This window comes from Felis catus, chromosome C1, assembly GCF_018350175.1.
Source record: "Felis catus isolate Fca126 chromosome C1, F.catus_Fca126_mat1.0, whole genome shotgun sequence".
NCBI lineage: Eukaryota > Metazoa > Chordata > Mammalia > Carnivora > Felidae > Felis > Felis catus.
Genome location: NC_058375.1, coordinates 13,989,399 through 14,015,432, shown reverse-complemented (window position 1 = coordinate 14,015,432; position 26,034 = coordinate 13,989,399). Strand labels below are relative to the sequence as shown.

The 26,034-nt window shown below is 54.9% G+C and overlaps 2 protein-coding genes across 7 annotated transcripts; one reads left to right on the top strand and one right to left on the bottom strand.

Annotated features, from left to right (window-relative positions):
* Window positions 1–100: 100 nt before the first annotated feature.
* Window positions 101–17,292, bottom strand: SLC66A1 (solute carrier family 66 member 1). Of its 5 annotated transcripts, none has more exons than XM_019836279.3 (8): window positions 17,147–17,292; window positions 11,811–11,979; window positions 4,518–4,647; window positions 3,611–3,698; window positions 2,876–3,018; window positions 2,607–2,699; window positions 1,939–2,124; window positions 101–1,054 (listed from the first exon to the last, which is right to left on the bottom strand). In XM_019836279.3, exons 2-8 carry the CDS (start codon window positions 11,972–11,974, stop codon window positions 983–985), a joined length of 876 nt encoding a protein of 291 aa, XP_019691838.2. In that variant the 5' UTR covers window positions 11,975–11,979; window positions 17,147–17,292; the 3' UTR covers window positions 101–982. The 5 variants fall into 5 exon arrangements, with proteins under 5 accessions (XP_019691838.2, XP_006934425.1, XP_006934426.1 ...); XM_006934363.4 differs by lacking the exon at window positions 17,147–17,292 and adding an exon at window positions 16,349–16,478; XM_006934364.4 differs by lacking the exon at window positions 17,147–17,292 and adding an exon at window positions 16,344–16,456.
* LOC101089785 (aflatoxin B1 aldehyde reductase member 2) lies at window positions 16,564–25,972 on the top strand. Of its 2 annotated transcripts, none has more exons than XM_045035187.1 (7): window positions 16,564–16,956; window positions 19,138–19,325; window positions 19,523–19,627; window positions 21,387–21,483; window positions 21,700–21,799; window positions 22,414–22,543; window positions 25,749–25,972. In XM_045035187.1, exons 1-7 carry the CDS (start codon window positions 16,620–16,622, stop codon window positions 25,818–25,820), a joined length of 1,029 nt encoding a protein of 342 aa, XP_044891122.1. In that variant the 5' UTR covers window positions 16,564–16,619; the 3' UTR covers window positions 25,821–25,972. The 2 variants fall into 2 exon arrangements, with proteins under 2 accessions (XP_044891122.1, XP_003989663.3); XM_003989614.6 differs by lacking the exon at window positions 25,749–25,972 and adding an exon at window positions 23,783–24,207 and having other exon boundaries at window positions 16,570–16,956.
* The last annotated feature ends 62 nt before the right edge of the window (window positions 25,973–26,034 follow it).

The following is a 26,034-nucleotide window of genomic DNA, read 5'->3' as shown; positions in this document are numbered from 1 at the left end:
CACCTCTCCCCGTTATCCCCTGCTCATTTTCTGCATGTCCCCTCCTCCAGGAAGGTCTCCCTGACCTGCAGGGAGATCTGGGATGTGCCTCTCCTCCAACTGAAAATCACCAAATTTATTAGGCTCTTACTACATGCCAGACTTTGGGGCTAACCTCCGTTAATTACGCCATCCTGGAAGGAAATACAAAATGGTAATGTCGTCATCCCACTTCACAGATGAGGTAACAGGCGCAGACAAGCTTAAGATGCAGAACCAAGGTCTGAACCTAACTATTCTGCTTCTTCCTGAGCACAGAGGAGCCGGGACCTTGTCAGAGCATCGTCCTCGCTGCTGTGTCCCCACCACGAGAAGCAGGTGAGAAAACCAGAGGTCCCCAGGAGGCTGGGCGATCTGCTCCTGCTCGGCTCTGCCACATCCGGACCTCTAGGCCCCCACCTGAGACCCGGCAGCTGGGGCCCGGATCACCATCCACCGCTGTCGCCCAGAGCAGCCCAGACCCCAGCACCTCAGGAATGAGGACAGAGGGAGGCCTCGCTGGGAGGTACCATTTACTGGGCTTCCGGAGTCACCAGGATGGCCCCGGATGCACCCGGCTGCACCTGCGCCCCGCTCCGGGGGGCATGCAGACAGACGGAGGGAGGGGAGCTCGTGGGCGCCAGCTGCCTTCTGGGAGGCCAAGGTCTTGGCTGCAGGCCCTCCTTGAGGCTTCCAGGGACAGAAGCCTCAGACACTGGTGTGTGTCCCAAGAGGGTGGGGGACTGGCCCTGGTGCCCCTCTCACTCCTCACTCCCTGAAGAGTCGGTCGGGGCTCCCGGGAGTCAGCCCAGAGATTTCAGAGGTGGGTGGGGAGCTCAAGGCACCCCCAGCCTCCTCCACGATCCAGTCCACGGTCAGCAGCCCCGTGTCTGCCCACAGCTGTCCCTTCCTGGGTGTGGCATCTGGAGGTCCCGGTTTGTCCTGGGCTCGGCCTGGGTCCCTGTCAACTGTGGAGCAGGGGCTGGCGCTCCGCGGAGGTGGCCGTGTTCCTGTACACCAGGAACTGGATAGAAATCTGGAAGGGCCGACGTCAAGGCCAAACGGAGCAGAGATTGGGACGGACGTGACCCGGCTCCCTCCGGAGCTGCTCCCCTCTTCCTTCCCAGTCACCCTCACTCTGAGAGGCCAAGGTCTGGAGCTGCAGCCCCTCCTTTGAGGCTCTCAGGGACAGCTGCCTCCACGTTCCAGCCTACACTCCTCTGGCCTGGATGGGCTGATTTCCCCCTTATTCCTCAGGGCCTTTGCACAAGCTGAGTCTGGATCACCCCTCCCTTGCCTCTCTGCGTGATTTCTTCTTCTCCGGGGGGGGGGGGCAGTTTAAATTTTTTTTTTTTAATGTTTATTTATTTCTGAGAGAAAGGAAGAGGACGAGCGGGCTTGGGGTGGTGGGGGCGGGACAGAGGATCCCCAGCAGGCTTGGTGCTGACAGCACAGCACCCGATGTGGGGCTTGAACTCACAAACCTCGAGATCATGACCTGAGCTGAAGCCTGACACTTAACTGAGCCACTCAGGCACCTCTTCGGGGCAGTTTAAATGGCACTGTGGTGGCCTTGGCTGACCTTCTAAACCAAGACAGCCCCCGGCGCCACACTCTGATCACTCCATGCGTGCCAACTGCCCCCTCACTGAGCTGTAAGCTTCCCAGGCGAGGGCCGTTCGGTTCCTGCTCACCGCCGGGTCTGGTGCCTCCCGGGGTGCTTGGATGGGTGGGTGCGGAGCCGTGTGCAGGCGGAGGCTGCCAAGCCGGCCCCACGCTGCCCAGTCCCTGAAGGATAGGACGGTGTCCCGCAGCAGCACGCCCCGCCCCGCCCCTGAAGGATATGATGGGGTCCAGCAGCAGCACGCCCCGCCCCACCACGCCCTCTGCCCCGCCCTCAGCCCCGCCCCTGAAGGATACGATGGTGTCCAGCAGCAGCACGCCCAGGCTGCCCACGAGCCAGGGCAGGTGGTGCAGCAGGTAGCTGCCCTCACTCTGACCCACCTCGGGGTTCTTGAGCAGCACGCTCAGCCCGTACAGCGTGTTCCCCAGCATCACCAACGCGAACAGCGAATAGGAGACCCCCTGGGTCGACTTCCTCAGGAACTAGGGGTGAGGAGGGGGTGGGGTCGGAGGCCGCAGACAGGACTCTTGTCACCCTGGGTTGTCCCTGTCCACACGTCCCTGTTGCACTGTGCGTGCTCTGAGCTGACGTCTCCCTGTGCACCCGGTATCCACGACCCGCACCCCTACACCCGTTCCAGGCCCATGGGACATTGGCCCCACGATGGCCCGCTCCCCCGCCCCCCACGGACCCTCGCTGGCCCCCCTGGCCCCAATATGCCACTCTCTCCTCTCCTCTCAGGACTCTGGGCCTAGCCCCTGACCTCGCGTGACCTCCTGCTTCCCTGAGACACACACGGGACACACGTGCCCGTAGGCGGCCCGTGCCCACTCCCCAGAGGCAGAAACTGAGGCTTCGGGAACTGGATGCACTTGCCCAAGCCAACAGTGAGTTTGGACCCAGACCTTTTGCGAAACTCCACACCTCAACACAGGGGGTCCACCCACCCCTGCCCCAGGCTCACGTTAGTGCGGATCTGAGGCAGCCGGGAGAGCAGGTACAGCACGCTGGAGACAGAGCCGATGACGAAGCCGATGATTTCCTGCCGAGTGAAGGGCTGGGAGGGAGGGGGTGCTCAGTGCCTAACAGGGGCCAGAGGTGCAGGGCAAGACCCCAGGCCCCCTGGGAGAGGGCAGTGCCCACCCCCCCCCCCCCGGCCATGCAGGGCAGGGTCCTTGGGGACGACGAGCCAGCCCCCAATCCACACCCCACCCTACCAGACCCGCACCTCACCTTACTGCCCGGCTCCACTGACAGAAGCGTCCGCCCCCGGAAGACTTCGCTCGGGGCAGTCACGGGGCCAGCACTCCTCAGCAGTGGGGTGGTACACACCATTGCCAAAATGAACAGGAGCAGAGAATTGATGGGGGTAGACACTGGGCGCGAGGCAGGTGGAAAGCCACGGTTAGGTTATCAGTGGCAGGAAACAGACCAGGACTTGAGTCCTGGCCTTGCCCTTCAGCGGCTGTGTGACTCTGGGCAAGTAACCGAACCTCTCTGAGCTTTAATTCCTCATCTACAGAACGGGTGTAATCATAGCACCCTTCTCCTCGGGTGGTAAAGGAGAGACGAAGGCAGCAGGATCAGGAGGGGGTTATCCCACACGGAAATGCCAGCGAAACAGCCCCACCCCCAAGTGCCTCCATCTGACCTCCCCCTTCTCAATCCTCAAGGGCAGCGAGGACCTGTCCTTGTCCTCGGTTCCTCAGCTCCAAGCCCAGGGCCAGGCACAGAGGAGCAGCTGAAGCCACGTTTGCTGAATGAGAGCTCAAGAGAAGGGAAGTCCCTGCGGTCCTGCCAGGATGTGCCAATCACCCTCCAGCCTCCATTGTGGCCAGCTGGGGCTCAGACCTGCAGATAAGGCCCTGCGCTGAGTTTATCACTGGGCAATGGGAAACCCACTTCCTCCCAGGCTGCCGGCTCTCCCGCTGCCCCCGACACGCCCGACCAGAGGGACCCCGTACTCACACAGCGAGGGGCGTTTCTTAAATTTGTAATGAAAGTACAGTGACAGCATCAGCAGGTCCGCCAGTACGTAATATACCGCCGTGTAGGTCTGCAAGACAAACAGGGCTCCCAGGCTCTGCGGACCATGTGCCGACAGCACGGCCGGGCTCAGTCAGCAGCCGGGTGGCCCGGCCGATTCATTTCACCTCTCTGACCTTCTGTCTCCTTATCTGGGAAGGAGGGGAGCACAGTTTCTACCCGGCAGAGATCAGGGAGGCAGAGGGAGAAAACGTGCAGGATACAGAACGGGACTGGGAGGTTAAGTGAGGGCTCTGGTCTGGCTGGTACAGGAGCCATCAAGACTTTACAGTCCTGGGGCGCCTGGGTGGCTCAGTCGGTGGGGCGTCCGACTTCGGCTCAGGTCATGATCTCGCGGTTCATGGGTTCGAGCCCCGCGTCCGGCTCTGAGCTGACAGCTCAGAGCCTGGAGCCTGCTTCGGATTCTGTGTCTCCCCCTCTCTCTCTCTCTGTCCCTCCCCCACTCATGCTCTGCCCCTCTCTCTCAAAAATAAATAAACATTAAAAAAAAAAAAAAAAAGACTTTACAGTCCTGGTGGGGAAGGCAGAGGATTCCTGTGATTCCTGGCACCTGGACCTGCCAAGGGAAACCGTTCCTCCTCTGGGGCCCCACACCCTAACAGCACAGCCCCCAGAGCGATCCTCTGGTTTGATGTGCTCAGTGTGCAAATGGAGAAACTGAGGCCCGGACAAGGGCACCGACCGACCCCTTGTCACGCCGCATGGCAGGGCGGAAGGCACTCTCTACGGGGTGGGGCCCTCGCCAGATGGAACCATGGATCAGGACGCTGGAGCGGGGACCCTCGTGCTGGCTGTCCCGTGCAGCCCACCTGCCCGCGGTCTGGCCCACCTGCAGGGGCAGCTGGTCGGCGAGGAAGGAGCCGATGAGGTTGCAGGAGTCTCCACCGATCCAGCCCAGGAGGAACCACAGAGACAGCGCCTGGTCCATGTTGCCTGTCTTGCAGGCCTTGATGTACTGGCTGTGGCAGAGGAAGGAGACGACACTCAGGGGAAGAGTGGGGCAGGGGCCGCAGAAGCACAGGAAGTCACCCGGGAACCCTGTGGGGCGTCCCTCTTTCCAGAACCACCCATAGCAGTACTCAGATTCCCCTCCGTGGCCCCCTGGCATCTCCCAGTGGGAACGTGGAGTTTTTACAGGGTGCTAAAGTTCTGTGTCAGGCCCTGAGACCGCTTCACAGGGACCCCGCATTCTTTCTTCTGAGGAGGGGAAGGGGGTTCAAAGGACGGTGGCGGGAGCACAACGCCTGGGGCTGCACGATCTCCAGGAGCAGCCGGTGATAAGATGGACCAGACGACAGCCCATTACCTTCAAAGGGCAATGGGAAGGGGCGCCTGGGTGGCTCGGTCGGTTAAACGTCGGACTTTGGCTCAGGTCATGATCTCGGTTCGTGAGTTCGGGACCCGCGTCAGGCTCTGTGCTGGCAGCTCAGAGCCTGGACCCTGCTTCAGATTCTGTGTCTCCTCTCTCTCTGCCCCTCCCCAGCTTTCTCTCTCTCTCTCTCAAAAAATAAATAAACGTTGGGGCGCCTGGGTGGCGCAGTCGGTTAAGCGTCCGACTTCAGCCAGGTCACGATCTCGCGGTCCGTGAGTTCGAGCCCCGCGTCGGGCTCTGGGCTGATGGCTCGGAGCCTGGAGCCTGTTTCCGATTCTGTGTCTCCCTCTCTCTCTGCCCCTCCCCCGTTCATGCTCTGTCTCTCTCTGTCCCAAAAATAAATAAACGTTGAAAAAAAAAAAAAATTTAAAAAAAATAAATAAACGTTAAAAAATTTTTTTAAAAAAGGGCATTGGGGAGGGCCAGGGCTGGGACCCCCAGAGCTCTCCGTCACTAGGCCAGTGGCTTCTGATATGCTGGTGGTTTTCCCAAAGGCCCTCTCTTTGGACCCTTGGTCTTAGCATGAGCTCAATGCCGATGACAGGTAACGGGAGAATTCTGGGCCCTCTGTGCGTATGGACTCACCCAGTCCTCAAAGAACCCCCACAGGGCAGGTCTGTGTAGCCACGTTCCTCATAGGGGCTGGGCCAGTCCTGTCACAGCCAGACCCTGAGGCTCCAGTCACCCTTAACCTTTACACAACTGCCATTAAGCCTTTACATTTCTGTTTAGTCGTTGGTGTGTATTTAAATAAAAGGGGGCTAAGTGGTACCTCACCCCACCCCCACCCCCACCATCACCAACATCAGAAACTGAGCAGAGAGCATGGCCTGGTTCTCCCCATGGCCATCTCTCCCTCTCCTCCTCCTGTCCGAGCGCCCCCTGCCCAACCACCCACCTCTGTGTCTCTTATCCACGCCTGGTTCCTCCTCGAATCTTTCCTCCCTCTCAAGGATCTTTCTAAAACCCTGAAATCATTCAGAGCCTTTCACTGCTGTTCAGCGAGGAGTCGCATCCTCCCGGGCGCGTCCTCACGTGGCCCCCAGGTCTGGCTCTTCCTCTGCCCCTGCCCCCTCCACCAGGACCTATTTCCCTTTCTCCAGCCTGTTCCTGGCAGCCGGCCGGCCCACTCCCTCCTCTTCCTCTTTGTGTTTCATGGCTTGAGAACTATCACTTCCTCCCCAGGGCTTCCTTGTGGCGAGCTCGCCAGTGTCCTCCACTTCTCCCTTGTAACACGGGACATCCCCGTCCCTCCCGGACTCAAGCTTCCTGAAGGCAGGAATAGGGTCCGGCACAGGCCTGGCACCACGGAAGCCCTAATTAAGGTCTATCCTCTGGCCCCTAAAGCCCCTTCTGGGACATGTGTCTTGGCAAGACTCCATAAATTTCAGGGGGAGTGATTCTGCCGCACTCAAGAAAGGCTGAGTCCTACAGGGGAGCACAAAGGGGACTGCCCTTCCTGCTGTCACCTGGGGCTCTCTCTCCGGCCTCTGACCCCCCTCACTGGTTACTTGGCCAGGCTCAGGCAGCAGGAAAAGCCTCAGCCAGCTCCTCAGATAGTTCTAGAGAAGCTCTCAGCCCGGAACAAGGCCTCTCTCTCCCTCGGCCTCCATCAGTCACCCATACCTGTCCGGTCAGCCTGTGAAGGGCCTCTCCAACTCCCGCTAATATCGCTGCTTGTTGGATGGCTTACACGGCCTCCAAGCTGGCCTCCCTGCCTCCAGTCTTATTCCCTGTCCCTCTAGCCCTTCTTCCCTGTGACTCCCACACTGCCTTTTTTTTTTTTTTAATGTTGACTTATTTATTTTGAAATAGAGAGCAGGGGAGGGGAAGAGAGAGGGAGACAATCCTAAGCAGGCTCCACGCTGTCAGCATGGGGCCTGACGTAGGGCTTGATCTCTGTAGCTGTGAGATCATGACCTGAGCCAAAAGTAAGAGTGTGATGCTTAACTGACTGAGCCATGCAGGCGCCCCTCCCAGACTGCCTTTTAAAAGGAGCCAGCAGGTCATGATCTCACAGTTTGTAAGATCAAGCCCCACGTTGGGCTGTGTGCTGACAGCTCAGAGCCTGCTTGGGATTCTCTCTCTCCCTCTTGCTCTCTGCCCCTCACCCGCTGGCAGTATGCATGCTCTCTCTCCCTCAAAATAAATAAACTTATAAATAAATAAATAAATAAATAAATAAATAAATAAATAAATGGAGCCACAGTAGAAGCTCTGGAAAGGCAAGGATGGCATCTGCTTTGACGACTTGCAATATACCCACAACGGCACCTGGAATAAGCCAATTCAATAAAAATGTCAAGCCCATGACAGCATACTAGGACAATTCAGTGGGGGAATCATAGTCTTTTAAACACATGGTACTGGGACAACTAGATATCTCCATGCAAAAGAAAGACTGAACCCCTACCTCACACCATATACAAAACATCACTCAAACTGTATCAACAACCCATCAAAAAGAAAACCACAGGCTCAAGATGGAGTCACTCAGGCCAAATCACCAAACAGGGGCTTAATAAGTAATCTAATTGCATTTCAACCCAGAAACGTAGTCTTAATTGGTCAGGAATTTTCTGGTCAGCAGCAATGAGGTCATCTGTCCTCTCCATCCCCCATCAAAAGAAGATGAGGTAATCTACTAAGTAAGATCCCCTGCAGGAAAGTGAAGTTACCTGATACCATCCTTTCTTTCTCTCTTTCTTTTTTTTCTGCTAATAATTTCTTGCCCCACTCTCCTTCTTATAATCTTCCATTTTATAAAACTCCTTAGAGCATCTCTATTTGCTAGATGGGATGCTGTCCAATTCATGAATGGCTTCATAGCACCAACCGGATCTTCAATTTTACCCAGTGGAACTTTGTTTCTTAACAGACCTAAATTTAAAAGCTAATTTGTTACACTGCAATTTATAATAAGAAATCTAGATTCGGTCTTCACCCCATCCCTGGCAGAGAGCTCCTAAAAACCTTGCGATTTCCAAAGCGATTAGAACAATAAGGGTGCCTTTTGTTATGTTCACGAGGTTAAGTTTTGGGAAGCCTCTGGATCCTCCAAAGAGGAGGGCTGGTTGCCATGATGTGATTAAACCCTTAGAACTTTCCGGCCCAATCCAGTGACCTCTGGGGAGGGGGCAGGGGCTGGAGATGAAGTCAATCGCCAGTGGCCCTGATTTAATCAAGCATGCCTGTGTAGCAAAGCCTGTACAAGAAATGGAACAGGCAGGTTCAGAGAGCTTCCAGGTTGGTGAACGTGTAAAAGATTCAGGGAGGGCGGCGCGCTGGGAGAGAAATTAGAAATTCCATCTCTTCCATGTAGCTGTTCCTGAGTTACATCCTTTTGTGATAAACTGGTGATCCAGTGAGTAAGATGTTTTTCTGACTTCTGTGAGCCGCTCTAGCAAATTAATCAAACCCAAGCAGGTTTGATCTAGAGCTGGTCTACACCTACCAGAAGCACAGGCGACAACCTAGACTTGCAAGTGACCTCTGAAGGGGGAGGGGCAATCCTGTGGGACTGAGCCCTTAACCTGTGGGATCTGATGCTGTCCCAAAGTAGACAGGGCCTAAACTGAGTTAAATGCTTGGTGCTGTGGGGCAAAAATACACAGGGATGCTGGTGTCAGAATCAGGTAAATCTATAACACTCTCAGAAGAAACGATAACGAAAGAGGGCTTCACCTACATCCATTTTGACCTCAAACTTTCTAATTGATTAAGTTCTTCTTTCCAGCTCATCCCACAACTCAGGCAAAAGACCCTGAGGGCAAAGCATCCTGGGAAGGGAACCGAAACTACTCCCTCAGGCGACAAGGACGGCCCTGAGCCAGCAAGACCCGGAATGATTGACCCCAAGACAAGGACTGACCTGACCCTCACTGCCCACCAGCACATCCCCACTGACCCCTGTCCCACATTTTCCTTATATAAATCCAGATGGATTTTCAGCACTACGGAGACAGTCCTTGAGACGCAAGTCCATGGTCTTCCCAGGATGAGCCTCTTGGAAACAAATTCCTTTCTTGGTTCACCATCACTTGGTGTCTCTGCCTTCAGATTCTGTCAGCAGTGAGTGGCCGAACCCGGTCTGTGTGGGACCCCCAAAGCTAGGTGCTCTTGTGCCCCTGCACCCCAGTTACGATAAGGGCAAATCTCCGTGACTTGGGTTAGGCTACGATGCTTTTTTAGATAGGACACCAAAAGCACGAGCAACAAAAGAAAAAAAAGAGATAAACTGGACACTGTCCAAATTTAGGACTTCTGTGCTTCAGAGGACACCATCGCGAAAGTGAACAGAGAATCCACGGAACAGGAGAAAATACTTGCAAATCATATGTCAGATGAAGCTGCTGTATCTAGGATATGTAAAGAACCCTTACGACTCAACAACAAAAAGACAAATAATCCACTTGACAAACGGGCAAAGGATCTGAACAGACCTTTTTCCAAAGAAGATACACACATGGCCAAAAATCACAAGAAAAGCTACGCTTAACATCACTAGCCATCAGGCAGATACAAATCAAAACTACAATGAGATAACACTGCAAAGCCATTAGGGTGGCTACGATAACAAAGAAAATATGCATTGATGGGGATTTGGAGACCCTGGAACCTCACACACATGGCTGGTGGGAATGTAAAATGGTGCAGCCTCTCTGGAAAACAGCCTGGCGGTTCCTTATTAAAAAGAAAACCACTTGGCTGGCTCAGTCAGTGGAGCGTGTGATTCTTGATCTCAGGGTTGTGACTTCAAGCCCCACATTGCATACAGAGATTGCTTAAAAACAAAAATCTTTTTTTTTTAAGTTTATTAATTTTGAGAGAGAAAGGGGGAGAGAGAGTGAGCACAAAGGGGGGGAGGCGCAGAAGGAAGGAAAGACAGAATCCCAAACAGGCTCTGCACCATCACCACAGAGCCAGACTCTGAGCTCAAACTCACAAACTGTGAGATCACGACCTCAAAATCAAGAGTCAGACGCTTGACCGACTGAGCCACCCAAGCGTCCCTTAAAATAAAAATCTTTGAAAAAGGGGCGCCTGGGTGGCTCAGTCGGTTAAGCATCCAACTTTGGCTCAGGTCATAACCTCACGGTCGGTGGGTTCGAGCCCCACGTCTGGCTCTGTGCTGACAGCTCAGAGCTTGGAGCCTGCTTCAGATTCTGTGTCTTCCTCTCTCTCTGTCCCTCCCCAGTTTGTGCTGTTTCTCTTTCTCTCAAAAATAAATAAATATTAAAAAGAAAAATGGAAAAAAAAATCTTAAAAAAAAAAGAGAGAGAGAAAGAAAAGAAAACCACAGGCCCCAAATGACATCACTAGGGCCAGGCCACGTCATGAAACCAGAACTTAATGTTTTTTAAACATCCTTAAAAGAGTAAACACACAGTTACCATATGACCCAGCAATTTTGCTACTTAGGCACGTACCCAAGAGAAGTGAAAACATGTACCCACAAAAACGTGCACATGAATGCTCACAGTGGCCTTGACTGGCATAGCCGAAAAGTAGAAACAGACCAAATGCCCATCAATGGATGAACGAATAAAAGGTGGGCTATCACACACGGGAATATTATTCAGACATAAACAGGAATGAAGCCCTCACACCTGCCGAACATGCATGAGCCTTGAAGACGTTATGTTAAGGGAAAGGAGCCAGGCTTTCGCATACTCTGTGATTCCATTTACACGAAATGTCCAGGGTAGGCAAATTTATAGCAACAGAAAGTAGACTCGTGGTTGCCAGGGCCTGGGAGTGGGAAATGAGGAATGACTCACTGCTTTGGGGGTTTCTTTTTAGGGCGAAGAAAATGTCCTAAAACTGATTAAGGCAATGGTTACACAACTCTGTGGCTATACGAAAAACACTGAATTATACATGTAAATAGGCTAATTATATGGTATGTGGATTATCTCTCCATAAAGCTATTTTTAAAAGATGCCGAGCTCCTGATTAAACTCCTATCTTTCTCCCTCAGGATAAAGAGCACGTTTCCTAACAGGGGAGAATGCCTCACATTACAGGGCCCTTGGTGACCTCTTTGACCTCACCTGTCCCCCGCGTCCCTGACCCGCACACGCTCTGTGCAGCCACGGGGTTGTGCACACAACGAGCAAAGGCGTACGTTCCCTCACGCCAGCAACCCCGGCAGTTAGGGAACAACATACCCATTTTGCAGATGGGGAAGCTGAGGTACGGAGCAGCAAAGTGACTCTCCCAGGTCACAGTGTGTCCTCTTCCCCAATCATGCCAGTGGCCACGCTGTTTGGTAATCCCTGCTTCTCCGCCCACCACCAGACTGTCACAGGACAAGGGCTTGGTGCGTCTCAGCCCACCCACCCCTCTGCTTCCTCTCTTCCTAGCTGTGCAACCTAGAGCAAGTTACTTAGCCTCTCTGGGTTTCCGTTCCCTCATAAAGTAGGCACAGCAACTGTTCCTATTTCACAGGCTTATTATGAGGATTAAATGAAGTAAAAAACACACCAAGCGCTTAGAAGTCAGCCACACACACTGGACCCTCAACACAGAGCAGCAAGTGTTAAGATTCTTGTTATTATCATCTGTGTGTCAGCCTAGGGTGGGGTTCAGCGCAGGGCCCTCCGGGGCGGGCTGGAAGTCAGTGAGTGGGAGTGGAGGCAGCACACATGGCCTTGAATCTGGAGAGGCCCCTCCAAGCAGTGCCTGAAGCCATCGCCCCACCCCACCCCATACCCCTGCCCTGCTCCCTGCGCCCCTGCCGGTACTCACGGGAAGGTGGATGCTGCAAAACAGAGAATGGAGATCAAGCCCAGGCCCACGCTGGCCTCGTCCCAGCCGTCCTGGGCGCATTCGCCAAACACGTCCCATATCCACTCGAGGGAGCCGTTGGGGCAGCTGGAGAAGTTGCCGGAGCCCAGTTTCTTCCAGACCATGGCCGCTGTGGGATGGAGGGAGGGTCGTAGGGGGAGAAAGAAAGGGCGCCTTCAGCTCTGGCAGGTCTGCATCCTGTGGCCCCCCCAGCTATGCCCATCCCCAGTTTTAACACCTGGCACAGACCAAGCCTCTGAATCCGAGGACAATCAGCCTCAAGGACAGAAAGATGACAGCACACGCGTGCCAATGACACAGGCAGCGAGAGCGCTGATCTGCAGTCAGGGACAAGTGTGTTCGAATCCCAGCTTTACCACTTGACGGTGCTGCAGCTTTGGGTAGATGCCCCGGCCCCCCTGTGCTTCAATACTTTCATCTATAAAAGGGGTGGTAACACTACCGCCCTCACACGGATGTCACCAGGGTTAAAGGAGTCCCTACAGTGCGGAGAACTGAGCCCTCAGAGGCACCTGTCAGAACTTTTGAACATTTACGTTGTTTCCAATCTGTTTTGTCAATTACTCCAGGAGGGTCTGCTGAGAGCAGGCCCCGTTGAGCACATCGTCTCATTTAAAGTAGGGCTATCTGCCAACATCGCTCAGGGGATGACGGCCAGGCGGGCCCAGGGGCTGCACAGGTGGCTGGGACCCAAGCGTGGCACTCACGCAGAATTCTCCAGGAGCAACATGTGTGGGACGCCCGCTGGCAAGGGGTCCAGAACCACCTCCCCATTCTCACCACCAGCAAAGCCAGAAGGTGGCTGGTGCAGGAACAGGCAGGAAAGTCTCCTCCCGGTGCCCGAGCACCCTGCACAGTGACTAAAGCAGTCCCCGTCTGCGCGACAGTCCAAGAGAAGGGAGAGAAAGTGGAGCCAGATGGCGCCGTGTCTACCAGGCGAGACGCATCACAGCCCTTGATTACTAAGCTCTTTGCCAGCTTTGTGCTAAGCACCTTGCAGGCATTTACTCATGTTGTCCTCATATCAACTCCATGAACGGAAGGGACTCGTACCCAGCCAGGAAGCGGCAGAGGCCAGAGTCAAAGCGGGGACTGGGAGCCCACCACACCCCAGCTCATAGCCACCCTGCCGATGCTGCCTCAGGTGCTTCTGTCCCTGGGTGTGGCCGAGCTCTCCTGTGGCCTGGCCTAACTGCCCCGACCTCCCCAGCGGCCAGAAGGCAGGCTTCCTCTTCTCTTCCTGTGCTCAGAGGCTTTCCTCACCAGACTGAGACTGTCTCCGGCCACCTTCAGTTCCTACTCAGAAGGCCCAGAATCCTCATAAAGCAGTGCCCTGTGCTACGGAGTGAACATTTGTATGCTCCCAAATTCGTACATTGAAACCTAACCCCCAGTGTGATGGCATTAGGAGATGGGGCCGTTGGCAGGTGCTTGGGTCAGGAGAGCAAAGCCCTCATAAATGGGACGAGTGTCCTTATAAAAGAGACCCCAGGGAGCTCCCTCACCCCTTCTGCCATGTGAGGACACAGCGAAAAGACAGCCACCTATGAGCCAGGGGGCGGACCCTCACCAGACACCAAATCTGCTGGTGCCTTGACCTTGGATTTCCGAGCCCCGAGAACACGTAAGAAATCAAAGTGTATTGTTTATAAGCCACCTGGTCTTTGGTGTTTTGTCACAGCACCCAAATGGACTGTCACCCTGGCCAGACCCTTGGAAGTGCTGAGATCGCAGCACCCTGGGAGCACCAGGGAGGGAAAGGAAGCAAGTCAGCTTCTCTTCTCAGGAAGTTGGAGACTCTCAGCCCAACTGTGACTGGCCACGAGCAGAGGCCCTGAGCTGGGGGCAAGGGCATCCAGGTCACTGTCTGCCCGGTTCTCTGCAGTACCTCCGGGGCCCAGAAAGGGTGCTGATAGCCTCTACCGGCATCCTGGTAACCCACCTTGATGACCTTCAGCACAGCCCACGTGGGAGCTGTTGACCTGATGTCTTGCCACTAGCACCTGCGAGGCCACCCAGGTTAACAGACAATCCAGGTTAGAACTGTATCTCTGCTGGGCTAAAGGCATCTCAGAGCAAGTCCTCTGGTCCCCCAGCCACCTCCCAACTGGACTCCCAGCCGTCCTCTTACAGATTCTGAGTGTGCCCATCCAGCCCATCACATGAATACATCGCCACCCTCGTAACTTCCCTGCGAGGTAGTGGAGAGGGTCTCCGTTTTCCAGATAAGGTCGGGTGGCCCTGCCCAAGTGAGGAACCCGTCTGAGCCTCTCTATAAAATGGGGATGATGACACTCACTCCTTGGGGTTTGTGGTGCAGATGAAGCACATATGAGGCTCTTAGCCCAGCGCCTGACTGGCTGTCAGGCTGATGACTGCTTGAGGGATGAGAACCCTATAGCTCAACCACCCTGAGGCCACTCCCTCACCCCCCATCCTTTTCACCAGGTTAGGGAGGAAATAAGGTGAGCACATGCCCAGTGAGGGAAGGGGGTGTCTTGAGAATCATAGCTTGGCTCAGAGGGCCCAGAGCACTAGGTGGGTGGTCTCCTATCCATGCACAGGGCATGCGTACAACTCAGGGCACTCTAAGATGCACATGAGTCCTTACCAGAGGGCCTTCCCCTGGGGGCCGCTGTGCGTACAGCCCGTCACCTATAAGTTCTGACCCAGCTAAAGAGCCAGCCTGGGCCCCAGGCCTGGCTTCTGGAAAGGGGCCCACCTCTTGGTCAAATAGCACTGTGAGAACAGATGCCCGGGGTCCCAACAAAGTTTGGCTGCATCCACAGGTTTGACAAGGACCACAGCAGGGGTGTCTTGGAACCACAGAGGGTACGTGTCCAGAATTCAGGAACAGTGTCTCTGGACTTCAGATCAGGGTCTTTGGGTTTAAGAAGCAGCCTTAAACACAGGGATTTGGGATGCCTGGCTGGCTCAGTTGGTAGAACATGTGACTCTAGGTCTCGGGGTTGTGAGTTCAAGCCCCACACTGGGTGTAGAGATTACCTAAAATTAAAATCTTAAAAAAAAAAAAAAAAAGGGCAACCCCATCCGATTCTGGTGCACACGGCCACACTCTGAGAAAGGCTGTGCTGGAGAAGGCATCACCTGCCATACCAAGTTCCTCTCTCGGATCGCAAGCTGAATCACGGAGATGCTTCCCATGGAAGCTTCCCAAGGAAGCTGCAGGCCTCCAGGCTTCCGCACGTGTGGTCTCTTCCCCGAGGAGTGTCCTTCTGCCCCTGGAGGGCCTGGTAAAGGAGACACTGAGACCGAGTTCTAACATGTCATCTCAAAGAGGTCTTGCAAAGGCTGGCTGGATGACACCTGTCACCCCACCGCCCCCCCCTTCACATACCTGAAGAATGCTTATCACATTCCTCAGCTAATCCTGCTCTTCAAGCCCACACCCCTCCCTTCACCCTAGCTGTGACGGACTCTCAGGGCTGGAAACACCAGCTGCACAATAAAGGTTCAGAAAGTGCTGAGGAAGAAAGAGGAGACAGAGAGGAATATAGAAAGGAAAGAGGAGGAAGGAAGGAAGGAAGGAAAGAAACTAGTCGTGAGTTCAGATGACCTAGGTCTGAGGAGAGAACACCCTAGAACTGACCTGCCTGATGCCTACAAGGTATAGAACTCCGGGGCAAGTGACTGAGCCTCAGAATTCCAATCTATACAATGGGGCGGGGGGGGGGGGGGGGCGGATAACCTAGGTATCCATCTCCTAGACTGCAGAATTACAAACTGCAGAATTAAATGACATAATTGAGGCCAAGAAATGAGGATGGTACCCGGTACAGGCTAAGCACTGGTTGCCTCGTGTCCCCCGCTCCTCTACCGCCCTCCGCAAGTCCCTGGCGCAAAGCAGCCTTTAAGTGTTGAATGGACAAGACCCGCGCCAGTCTTCCAAACCCAGCCTCCCAATGTACACACTTGAAAACTTGTCCTAGGCATGAGGGGAGGAGGCAATCTGGGCTCCCAACAGAACCGCGGCGTCTGTGGAGGGGAGGGGCGTCCCCGCTGGTGGATACCACCCACTCCAAGGCCTCCAGGTCCGTGGCCACCTGGTGACTCAGCCCCGCGCGAGCCGCCTGTTTGGCGCGGATAATGACAGGGCAGCTGCTGGGGTCAGCGCTCAGTCGCCGCGAGGCCCCCTCCCATGGCCTGCCCTGGAGAAAACAAAGCCGTCGGACACGACGGGGGCCGACCGCCGGAACCAGGAGGTGAACAGGGGACTCAGATACTAATCCCTGGACAGGCTCGGCTGAGAGGCCATGCTCAGGAGGGGAACGTATGCCCCCCAGGGGCCACCTAATCCCGGCTCAGAGCCTTGTCCCGGGATCTCGTACCCGAAGGAGGGGACAGAAGCCCCAAGACGGTCTAGGGGCTGGAGGAGGTTATTGGAAAATGTGGCAGAGACGCCCCAGAGTCCCGACCCGCAGCCGTCATCCTTGCCCCCAGCCTCAAACCTGCCTCACCGCGCCAAGATCCACAGCACAGCTCCGGCTTCTGGGTTGAGTCTCCACAGCCTAGGTCAGCTGACCCGAAACCCCGCCCCGCCCCTGAGCCGCGCGGCTCCGCCTCCTGCGCCGTGGGCGGAGTCTATAGACCTTGGGGGCGGTGCGAGCAAGCGGAGCGTGCGCGGTGGGGCTGTGCGCAGCTTGTCTCCGTTCCCTCACCGCCTCCAGGCTCCTCTCTGGCGGCGGGTGGGCGGGGCTCGAAGCGCCTCAGCGCGCAGGCGCCGACCTCATGCTGAGCGCCTTGCGTCGCGCTGTGGCCCGAGGAGCCGTCCGCTGCACCCGAGGTCCCCGGGTGCCCGAGGCTCGCGCCGCCGCCGCCGCCACCGCCATGTCCCGGCCGCTGTCTCCACCGCGAGCCGCCTCGGGGCCCCCGGTCCGGCCCGCTACAGTGCTGGGCACCATGGAGATGGGGCGCCGCATGGACGCCCCAGCCAGCGCCGCGGCCGTGCGCGCCTTCCTGGAGCGCGGCCACACGGAGCTGGACACGGCCTTCATGTACAGCGACGGCCAGTCCGAGAGCATTCTGGGCGGCCTGGGCCTCGGGCTGGGCGGCGGCGACTGCAGAGGTAACTTGTACCTCCCCTGCACCGTGCGGCGCCCAGCCGGCCCCAGCCACGCGTCCCCTCCCGGGCGCCGACCTCCCGGCAGCTCCGTGAACGTCTCGCCCCGGACAGCCGGACAGTGCATTGTCCTGATCTCCTTCCCCTCCCCTTCTCTTTCCTCTGGGGGTTGCAGCTCAGGAACCCCGAGTCTTACCCTGAGCCTGGTCTAGTTCTTCGCTTCCTCCCAGCCTTGCTTTCTTGGGGCACCTCTTCTGCGGGCACTGGTCTCCAGAGAGCTCTGCAGTACCCCCTCCAACCCTGTCGAGTGCCCCAAAGCGGGGCCCCAGTAGCTCCACCCCTCCCTCTCCCACGGCTCTCTAAGCACCCTCTTCTCATCCTGGTCTTTCATCAGTCCCTAGACTTTGCTCTCTTTAGTTGACAGTACCCTGGCTCCCAGAGAGAGCTGCAGCTAGACCACAGAGCAAGCTGGGGGAGCAGGGGTGGAGTGGGGAGATTCGTTATGGGGCTATAGGAGAGAAGGTGGCTCTGACCCACCCACAGGGAGCTTAGAGTCTAATAGGGAAAGTTGAAGCCCAGAGGAGGAAGCACTCTGGGGGATTATGGGGTCAGGGAGAGGCCTATGGAGGGTTCAGAGAACACTGGAGCTGGGCCTTAGAGGACCAATAGTAATTTACTGGGACCATAATAAGAGAAAGGGATATCAAAGGCTGAAGGTACAGCTGTGCAGACCAGGCTTGGAAATGCAGTGTCTGGAATGTGGAAGGACGGCCAATAGACAGGTGTGGCTTGAGTGGAGGATGTTTGTGCATGGGAGGGACTGCCCTTCATTAGCCTGATGCCATTGGATGTGCCTAGGAGGGTACCTGGCATGTGGTGAGGCCCAGTAAACGTTTGCTGTTATTTTTACTACCTTACTCTTTTCAGGAGCCCCCTCTGGGCCCTCCTTGGATTCATAGCTTGGTGGACCTGGAAGAACAGAATGGGAACCTGAAATCAGACCCACGCTTTCTAGTTAACCTGCCTGCCCCTCCTTAACGATGAAGGTTTTGTTTCTGAATTGGTTTTTCTCCTCCAGCCCTTCCCTGCTTGCTTCGTTGAGTACAGGCATTCACTGAGCCAAAGTCCACAGGTTGAACTTGAGGCAAAGTTCACACCAGGAACACAGAGGATTTGAGAAATGTAGGGAAATGGAGACAATGTGGACAAGAAGCGGTGGGACTTATTCCCTCCCACATCCCAAGTAGTCTGGTGACTCCCCTGTGACCTGCTGATTTGCCTTTGCCCTGTGTGGAAAGTGCAGAATCCAGCCAGTTAAGGCCCTTCTGAGCTGCTTGCGTGGTAAAACACTGTCTTGTTCTCTGAGTCTGAAGGGGAGAGAGGTCTGTAATCACCTGCTGCCTTTGCCTTTGACCTGTCCCTCAGATTGAAGTGTGCCAGTCAGTGATGCCTGTTCGGGCAGCTCTGTCTCTCCAGGGTTCTTGAGGCAGCCTCTTGTCTCCTGTTTCCAGGCCCACCCTTTTAGTTGTCTCCCGATACAGACACAGTAAACATGGCTGCCTTTGGTGGATGGTATTTGAGAAAACCGTTTGTGATTAGGTCTGTGACCCTTCTCTTGTCCCATGTCCCGCCGCTCCCTGCCTGGAGTTGATGCTCTTAGAACTCAGCATTGCAGGGATGGCCCTCCACATACTTTTCTTTTCTTTTCTTTTCTTTTTTGGCCTGTGACTTTGCCTGCATTCCCACGCTCTGGAACGTGCTTCCTATCCTCCCATGTTGGCTGTGACTCATTTTTAGAGACTCCGCTCCTGGGTCATCCCTATAGGAAGCCTTCCTTGGAATTCCCAGAATGGCCACAACCCTGTACTCTGGGCTCTTTTAGCACCAGGTGCTTATCTCTACTGTGTCATAACATCACCTTTTAGACTGTGAGCTCTTTGAGGGCAGGGAGCAAGTGTGCCTCTAGTGCTGGGCCTGGCACAGCCAGCAGTTTGGTGACTAATAATAGTGATTAAAGCAGCAGTGAACACTGAGAACTTACATATTTAATGCTCATGATCTCCCTATGAGACAGTTCCATTGTTCCATCCCCATCTTACAGATTAGCAAATTGAGGCTCAGAGATCTTAAATAATTTAGACAGGGTCACACAATAAGCCTCTTAGCCATTGCATTCCCTCCTCAAAGTGAAAGTCGCCACCAAGGCCAATCCCTGGGAAGGGAAATCGCTGAAGCCTGACAGTCTCCGGACCCAGCTGGAGACATCACTGAAGCGGCTGCAGTGCTCCAGGGTGGACCTCTTCTACCTGCATGCCCCTGACCACGACACCCCCGTGGAAGAGACGCTGCGTGCCTGCCACCAGCTACACCAGGAGGTGAGGCCAGCCTCCGAGCTCCAGGAAGTGGTCTGCCGGTCCTCTCCTTGGCCTGCCGTTACCCAGGGGAGTGGAGGCACCAGGGGAGTCCCAGAGCAGAGCTGGGGGCAGACCCCGCTGCCGGGGTCCCCACCCCTGTCTCCCCTTTCTAGAGTCCTGGGCCGTGGCGGCTTCTGACTGAGGCCTCTCCTCTGCAGGGCAAGTTTGTGGAGCTTGGCCTCTCCAACTATGCTGCCTGGGAGGTGGCCGAGATCTGTACCCTCTGCAAGAGCAACGGCTGGATCCTGCCCACCGTGTACCAGGTGAGGGCCAGGGCTGCAGGGCCCGTCCTCGGGGCTGCTGCTGATCCCGGGTTCCCCTGGCCCCTCCGACTGCCTCCTGTGCCGTCTCCCTAGCAGCCACTCCCCTGCCGACAGCCTGTAGAGGGCTGCCGGGTGCCATGGGGATGAGGGGCAGGCTCCTCAGCTTGACCCACGGGCACCACCTGTTGGCTCTGGCCCTGGCTCCCCTCATGGCCCGCATGTGCTCCTCGGGCCCTTCCTTCCTGCCCTGTCTCTGTGCGTCAGCCTGGACCACTCCTCCCCTTCTCCCTGGTAGAAGTAAGCGTTCAGGCCCCGCTTAGATGGCCCATCTCGATGCCCCAGAGGAGCCTCCAATATCAAGACTTCATCTCCATGCATTCAGAGTGTTTGTAAGCATCTACTGGGATCACAGAACTCGCCTTTATTCTGTCTTTATCTGTGTGTATGTGGGGGTTTTTCTTGTAAAGAAGGTTCTTTTTTTTTTTTTTAAATGTTTATGTATTTTTGAGAAAGAAAGAGTGAGCAGGGGAGGGGCAGAGAGAGAGGGGGACAGAGGATCCGGAACAGGCTCTACGCTGACAGCAGTGAGCTGCCGCGGGGCTCGAACTCATAAACCATGAGTTCATGACCTGAGCCGAAGTCGGATGCTCAACCGACTGAGCCCCCCAGGCGCCCCTGTGTGTGTATTTTTTTTAACTGAAGTATAGTTGACACACCATGTGACATTAGTCGTAGACGTACGACATACTGATCCCGCTAGTCTCTGTGCTGTGTTATGTGCATCATAAGCGTGGCTACCACCTGTCAACACATAACGCTGTACGTACTGTTGCCTGTATTCTCTCTGCTGTACCTCTCGTCCCTGTGACTTCTTCGTTGCATAACCGGTACCCTGTATCTCCCGCTTCTTTTCATCCCTTTTTGCCCATCCCCCACCCCCTCCCCTCTGACAACTGGCAGTTTGTTCTCTGTATATGTGGGTCTGTTTCTGCTTTTTTGTTTGTTCATTTGATTTTTAGGTTCCACGTGTAAGTGAAATCATACGGTGTTTGTCTTTCTTTGACCTATTTCACTTAGCATAATTCTCCGTAGGTCCTTCCATGTTGTCACAAATGGCAAGATCTCATCCTTTTTTATGTGGCTGAGTGATACCCCGTTGTGTATATGTACCACATCTTCCCTTCTGCATTCATCTATTGACAGATACTTACTTCTGTGTTGTTGTTTTTTTTCCTTCTGTGTTTTGAGCTTGAGACGCAGAGGCAGAGACCTGGCTGGACTTACTTGTGTTCAGGAATGCAGCGTCCAGCCCACGGCTGGCAACAATAAATATTTGTGCAATGATATAGCCAGTTGGGTTTCCCTGCCTTGGACCCAGCCCTATCTCCCCAGCCTCTGCCACCACTAGTGATTTGGGAAATCACTGCTGAGGTCCTGGGCAGGTTTTGACTGACAGTTTTAAACATATTTTTTTTGATGCTTATTTATTTTGAGAGAGAAAAAGAGACAGAGAACCAGCAGAAAAGGGGCAGAGAGAGAGGGAGACGCAGAATCAGAAGCAGGCTCCAGGCTCTGAGCTGTCAGCACAGAACCCAATGTGGGGCTCAAACTCATGAACCGTGAGATTATGACCTGAGCCGAAGTTGGACACTCAACCGACTGAGCCACCCAGGCGCCCTTTGACTGGCAGTTTTAAAAGAAGGCTGGGGTCTCTTCCCTGGACACAAGCACCCTCTCCATCTGGCTCTTCTGTCTGCAGGGCATGTACAACGCCACCACTCGGCAGGTGGAAACGGAGCTCCTCCCCTGCCTCAGGCACTTTGGATTGAGGTTCTATGCCTACAACCCTCTGGCTGGTATGGGCTGCCGTGTGGACAGGCTCCCCGTGGGCGGGAGGGCATTCCCGGCCCCTGTGTCTGCCTATTCCTGACATAGGAGATGCCCGGCCCAGGACCTGGGAGGCTGGGCTGGGTCCTCTGGCTCTCCTGGGTTCCCTGCCTCCCACCCCTCAAGTCCAGAACAGCCTCTGGGAACAGTGCGAGCCGGCAGATCTGATGGCAGTCTTCCCGCAGGGGGCCTGCTGACTGGCAAGTACAAGTACGAGGACAAGGACGGGAAACAACCCATAGGCCGCTTCTTCGGGAATACCTGGGCTGAGACCTACAGGAATCGGTGAGCTGGGGGTGGGCTGCGTCAGGATGGGTGGGGCACAGGGTCCCCCTTATCTGAAATGGAGAGCTTCTACGCTGCTTTCCCGGGGTCCCAGGTCTTCCCTGCTGCCTGGACCTACACCTCCTGAACTCTGGTGCTTCTGGTGTTCTCTGGACCTCTGTGAATAAACGAGGATCCCTGCCCCTTACACCGGGCCTTCCAAGTCATAGCTTTTCCCTGAGAAGTGCTTACCACTTGTCAGGAAGGAAGGAGCGAGCCCTGGGTTGACACTCACGGGGCCTGGGGCTGAGTCCTGCCCCCCCCCCCCCCCCCCCCCCCCGTCCTGGTCACCTCTGCTTCACTAGGTAAGGTAAGGGTAGGGCAGCTTTACGAGTTCAAAAGAACTCCTAAAGAGGTTAAAGGTGGGGTCTCTGGTGAGGTCCCTCTGACTGCCTCCCGCGCCCAGTCATTCTGCTGCCCGATAAAGCGGGAGAAACACTGGTTCTGCCGGAGAGACGCTGGTCCCTCCTCACTGCAGAGTTAGGTGGGCACAGCTGCCGTGCTTGGCGTTTTGGCTGTAGCCCCGCTGTGACCCCATGTTATTGACCCTTGTGCCACCCCCTTCACCTGCCCAGCTTCTGGAAGGAGCACCACTTCGAGGCCATTGCCCTGGTGGAAAAGGCCCTGCAGGCTGTGTACAGCCGCAGCGTCCCCAGCATGACCTCGGCCGCCCTCCGGTGGATGTACCACCACTCCGGGCTCCAGGTAAGCCGCCGTCCTGGACGTGCTGCTACTGCCCTCTGAGGACAGCTAGACTTACCCCTAGGTGACTTCTAAGTCGCTTCTGCCGCTTCTTTTTTTTAAGATTTAATTCTGGGGGCTCCTGGCTGGCTCCGTTGGAGGAGCACGTGACTCCTGATCTCGGGGTGGTGAGTTCAGGCCCCTACATAGAAAGAAAGAAAGAAAGAAAGAAAGAAAGAAAGAAAGAAAGAAAGAAAGAAAGAAAGAAAGAAAGAAAGAAGGAAGGAAGGAAGGAAGGAAGGAAGGAAGGAAGGAAGGAAGGAAGGAAGGAAGAAAGAAAGAAAGAGGGAGGGAGGGAGGGAGGGAGGGAGGGAGGGAGGGAGGGAGGAAGGAAGGAAGGAAGGAAGGAAGAAAGGGAAAGGGAAAGAAAAGAAAAGAAAAGATTTTATTTTTAAGTAATCTCCACAGTCACTATAGGGCTTGAACTCACAACCCCAAGACCAAGAATCACATGCTGCCCCCACTGAGCCAGCCAGGCGCCCCATCTAAGTAGTTTTTTCCTCTGAAGTTTCTTTCGGCCCCATCCCTGATGGTGAGCAATTCTTCCATTGTTCTTAGTGGATGTCTGAGCCCCAGACCTGGGATGAGAGCTTCACAAACATGTCTTTAGTTAGTACTTAGGCCTTAGGAAGTGGTGTTCTCCATGAGGGGATGGGTTCACACAGCCAGGAAGGGGGCAGAAAATCTCTCCAAACTCATTAGTCTCACTCTGTGGTGGGACCTCGGGTTTCCCCTCTCTCTCTCTTGTGTCCCCTGTCTTCTCAGCTAAAACTTTTCTCCTGTATCAGCCTTATACATACAGTTGCACGGGGTCTGCCGTATATATGATAGTTTCTCAATAAATGGGGGCTAAGCGCTTTACATAATTTCTCATTCCCATAACCACCCTGAAAATAGAGAAGACTGAGTCACAGACAGGTGAGGTAAGTAAGCCAAGCTTACACAGCTGCCGGGTGGCGGAACGGGGCTCTGAACGTAGGTCTGTCCGAGGATGAGCAGTATGACAGCAGAGGGAAAGAAGACAGGATTTGGAGTCACGTAGTTGAAATTGTGGAAGGCGCCTCAAGTTCTTTGCGGAACTGTGCACGGTGTAAATAAACTTCAGAGCCCGAGTCTCGGCAGGGGCGGGGCTGGGAGGGCGGGCGTGTGGCTGGAGTCACTACAGCGCATGAGGTGTTCACCCGCGGCCGTCTCCCCTTGCAGGGTGCCCACGGGGACGCAGTCATCCTGGGCATGTCCAGCCTGGAGCAGCTGGCACAGAACTTGGCGGCAACTGAGGAAGGGCCCCTGGAGCCCGCCGTCGTGCAGGCCTTTGAGCGAGCCTGGCACCTGGTTGCCCACGAATGTCCTAACTACTTCCGCTAGGCCGCACCCTGGCCCGAGCTGCCAAAGGTTTCTCTCCTTTCCGTCACATCTTCTGTTCTCTCACCCTGACCAGTCTGCCTTAAGTTGATTTAGTGTGGTCTTTTTGATTGTCTGGATCAATGCGTTATTTTTCTAGATTCCCGTCTGGTTCCTAGTTGCCCTCAGAATGTGGAAACGCTGGGGCTGTGGTCCCCTTGGGAAGTTCCTGTCTGAATAAAGCAGGCACTTGACCTGGCTGTAGCCCAGGCCTTGAGTAAACCCCATGAACCTATCTCCTTGACTTATTTGCGACCAGTTTTCATCCTGCCTAGGGGCTTCCTGCGAGAGGAGCAGAACCATGAGATGGAGTCTCTGGAGGGCAGAGGTACAGTGCAGGCTGCCCTCTCGAGGGTCTCCCCTGCCTTCTGTCCGAATCCAGCCTGAACTCTCAACAGCAGGTTTGAGCTGGCCCTCACTCTGCTGTACACAAAGGAAGAAAAGTAGGCCATACACCCTGAAGGGCATTTTCTCTTATTCAGAATCTCCTCATGAAATGGAGGTACTTAGAATCATCAAGGCCAAAACCTTCCATTAGAGAATAAAGACGCTCCCGGGCACCTCCTAAGATGCTGCGGAACGTTTTTCGCAAACTCAATTTCAGGAATGGCTTTACTCTTAGTGAAAGCATCCTGTCTCCTTGTCATCTGTAAGACACTCAGCCTTACTTAGCCCTGGGTCTCGTGCTGCTGGAAGTGTGGCATGGGCAGCCAGGAGCCCCGTTTCCCTCCTCCAAGCAGGAGGCACCCAAGGCTGGAAAAGAAAATCCCAGGTCTGATGGCTGGAATTTGAGCATTCCCGGTGCGGAAATATGGGTTTAGCTCTGGGCAAGGGAGGCAAGCAGCAGAAGTCAACACTCAGAGCTTGCTAAACGTGAAGTAAGGAAAGGGGCTTAACTTGGAAATTCTAGACCAAACCACCAATCAGGCTCTTTGTTCTAAGAAATGTCCCATTTGTCAGCTAGAGGGAGATACCTTACAGACAAAATGTCATTCTCTACAAAAGCAGTCACCCTTCTTTGTCTTCACCCACAATAAAATGGATGGTTCCCAGGCACCTGGGTGGCTCAGTAGGTTAAGCCTCCGACTTCAGCTCAGGTAATATTCTTACCAGCACAGAGCCTGCTTCCGATCCTTGTCTCCCTCTCTTTCTCCTCTTCCCCCATTCACAGTCTCTCTCTGTCTCTCAAAAGTAAATATTAAAAAAAAAATTTAGGGGCACCTTGGTGGCTCAGTCGGTTAAGCATCCAACTTTAGCTCAGGTCATGATCTCGCGGTCCGTGAGTTCCAGCCCCGCGTCGGGCTCTGTGCTGACAGCTCAGAGCCTGGAGCCTGCTTCCGATTCTGTGTCTCCCTCTCTCTCTGCCCCTCCCCCACTCACACTCCGTCTCTCGAAACTAAATAAACATTAAAAAAAAATTTAAAACACAGGTGTGTAGACTTTTGTGTGAACATAGGCTTTCGGGGAGTCATATGGTAAACTTCTGTTTAATTTTATAAAAACGCAGTGATCTTTTTTTAAAGGTTAAACAAATGTGTTTTGTATTCACCCACGTTGACCACCTCCAGCACCCCTCATGTTTTGTGTGGGTAAATTCGAAAATCGAATTCCTTCGGTCTACAAATACTTCTAACAGTGAAAGTTTGCTGTGAATGCCCTGTCCCTCTGCTTGTCTGAACAGAGCCTTTATTTTGCCTTCCTGTTGGAAAGGTATTTTTGCTGGGATAGATTAATCCGAGGCTGACTGTCTCTGCTTGTCACTCCACAGGGCCTCGGGCTAAAGCCTTTGGCAAGTCGGAACTGGAGGGATCACACACCCACTTCTGGGACCGCACGGTAGCGGGACAGCCCCGAGGGCCACATTCCCCCAGCCAAGGCCTCTCACATCGGGACACTTCAGCGCGTAGGAAAACTCCCTCCGGAACGACGCTGGGCCCCCGGAACAGTTCAGGGCGAGGGGAGGCCGAGGGATGTGGGGAGACATGGCAGCCAGGCCCCAGGAGGGCCAGCCGTTGGCCTTCGGGTTCGCTGGAAACCCTCAGAACTAGCTCAAC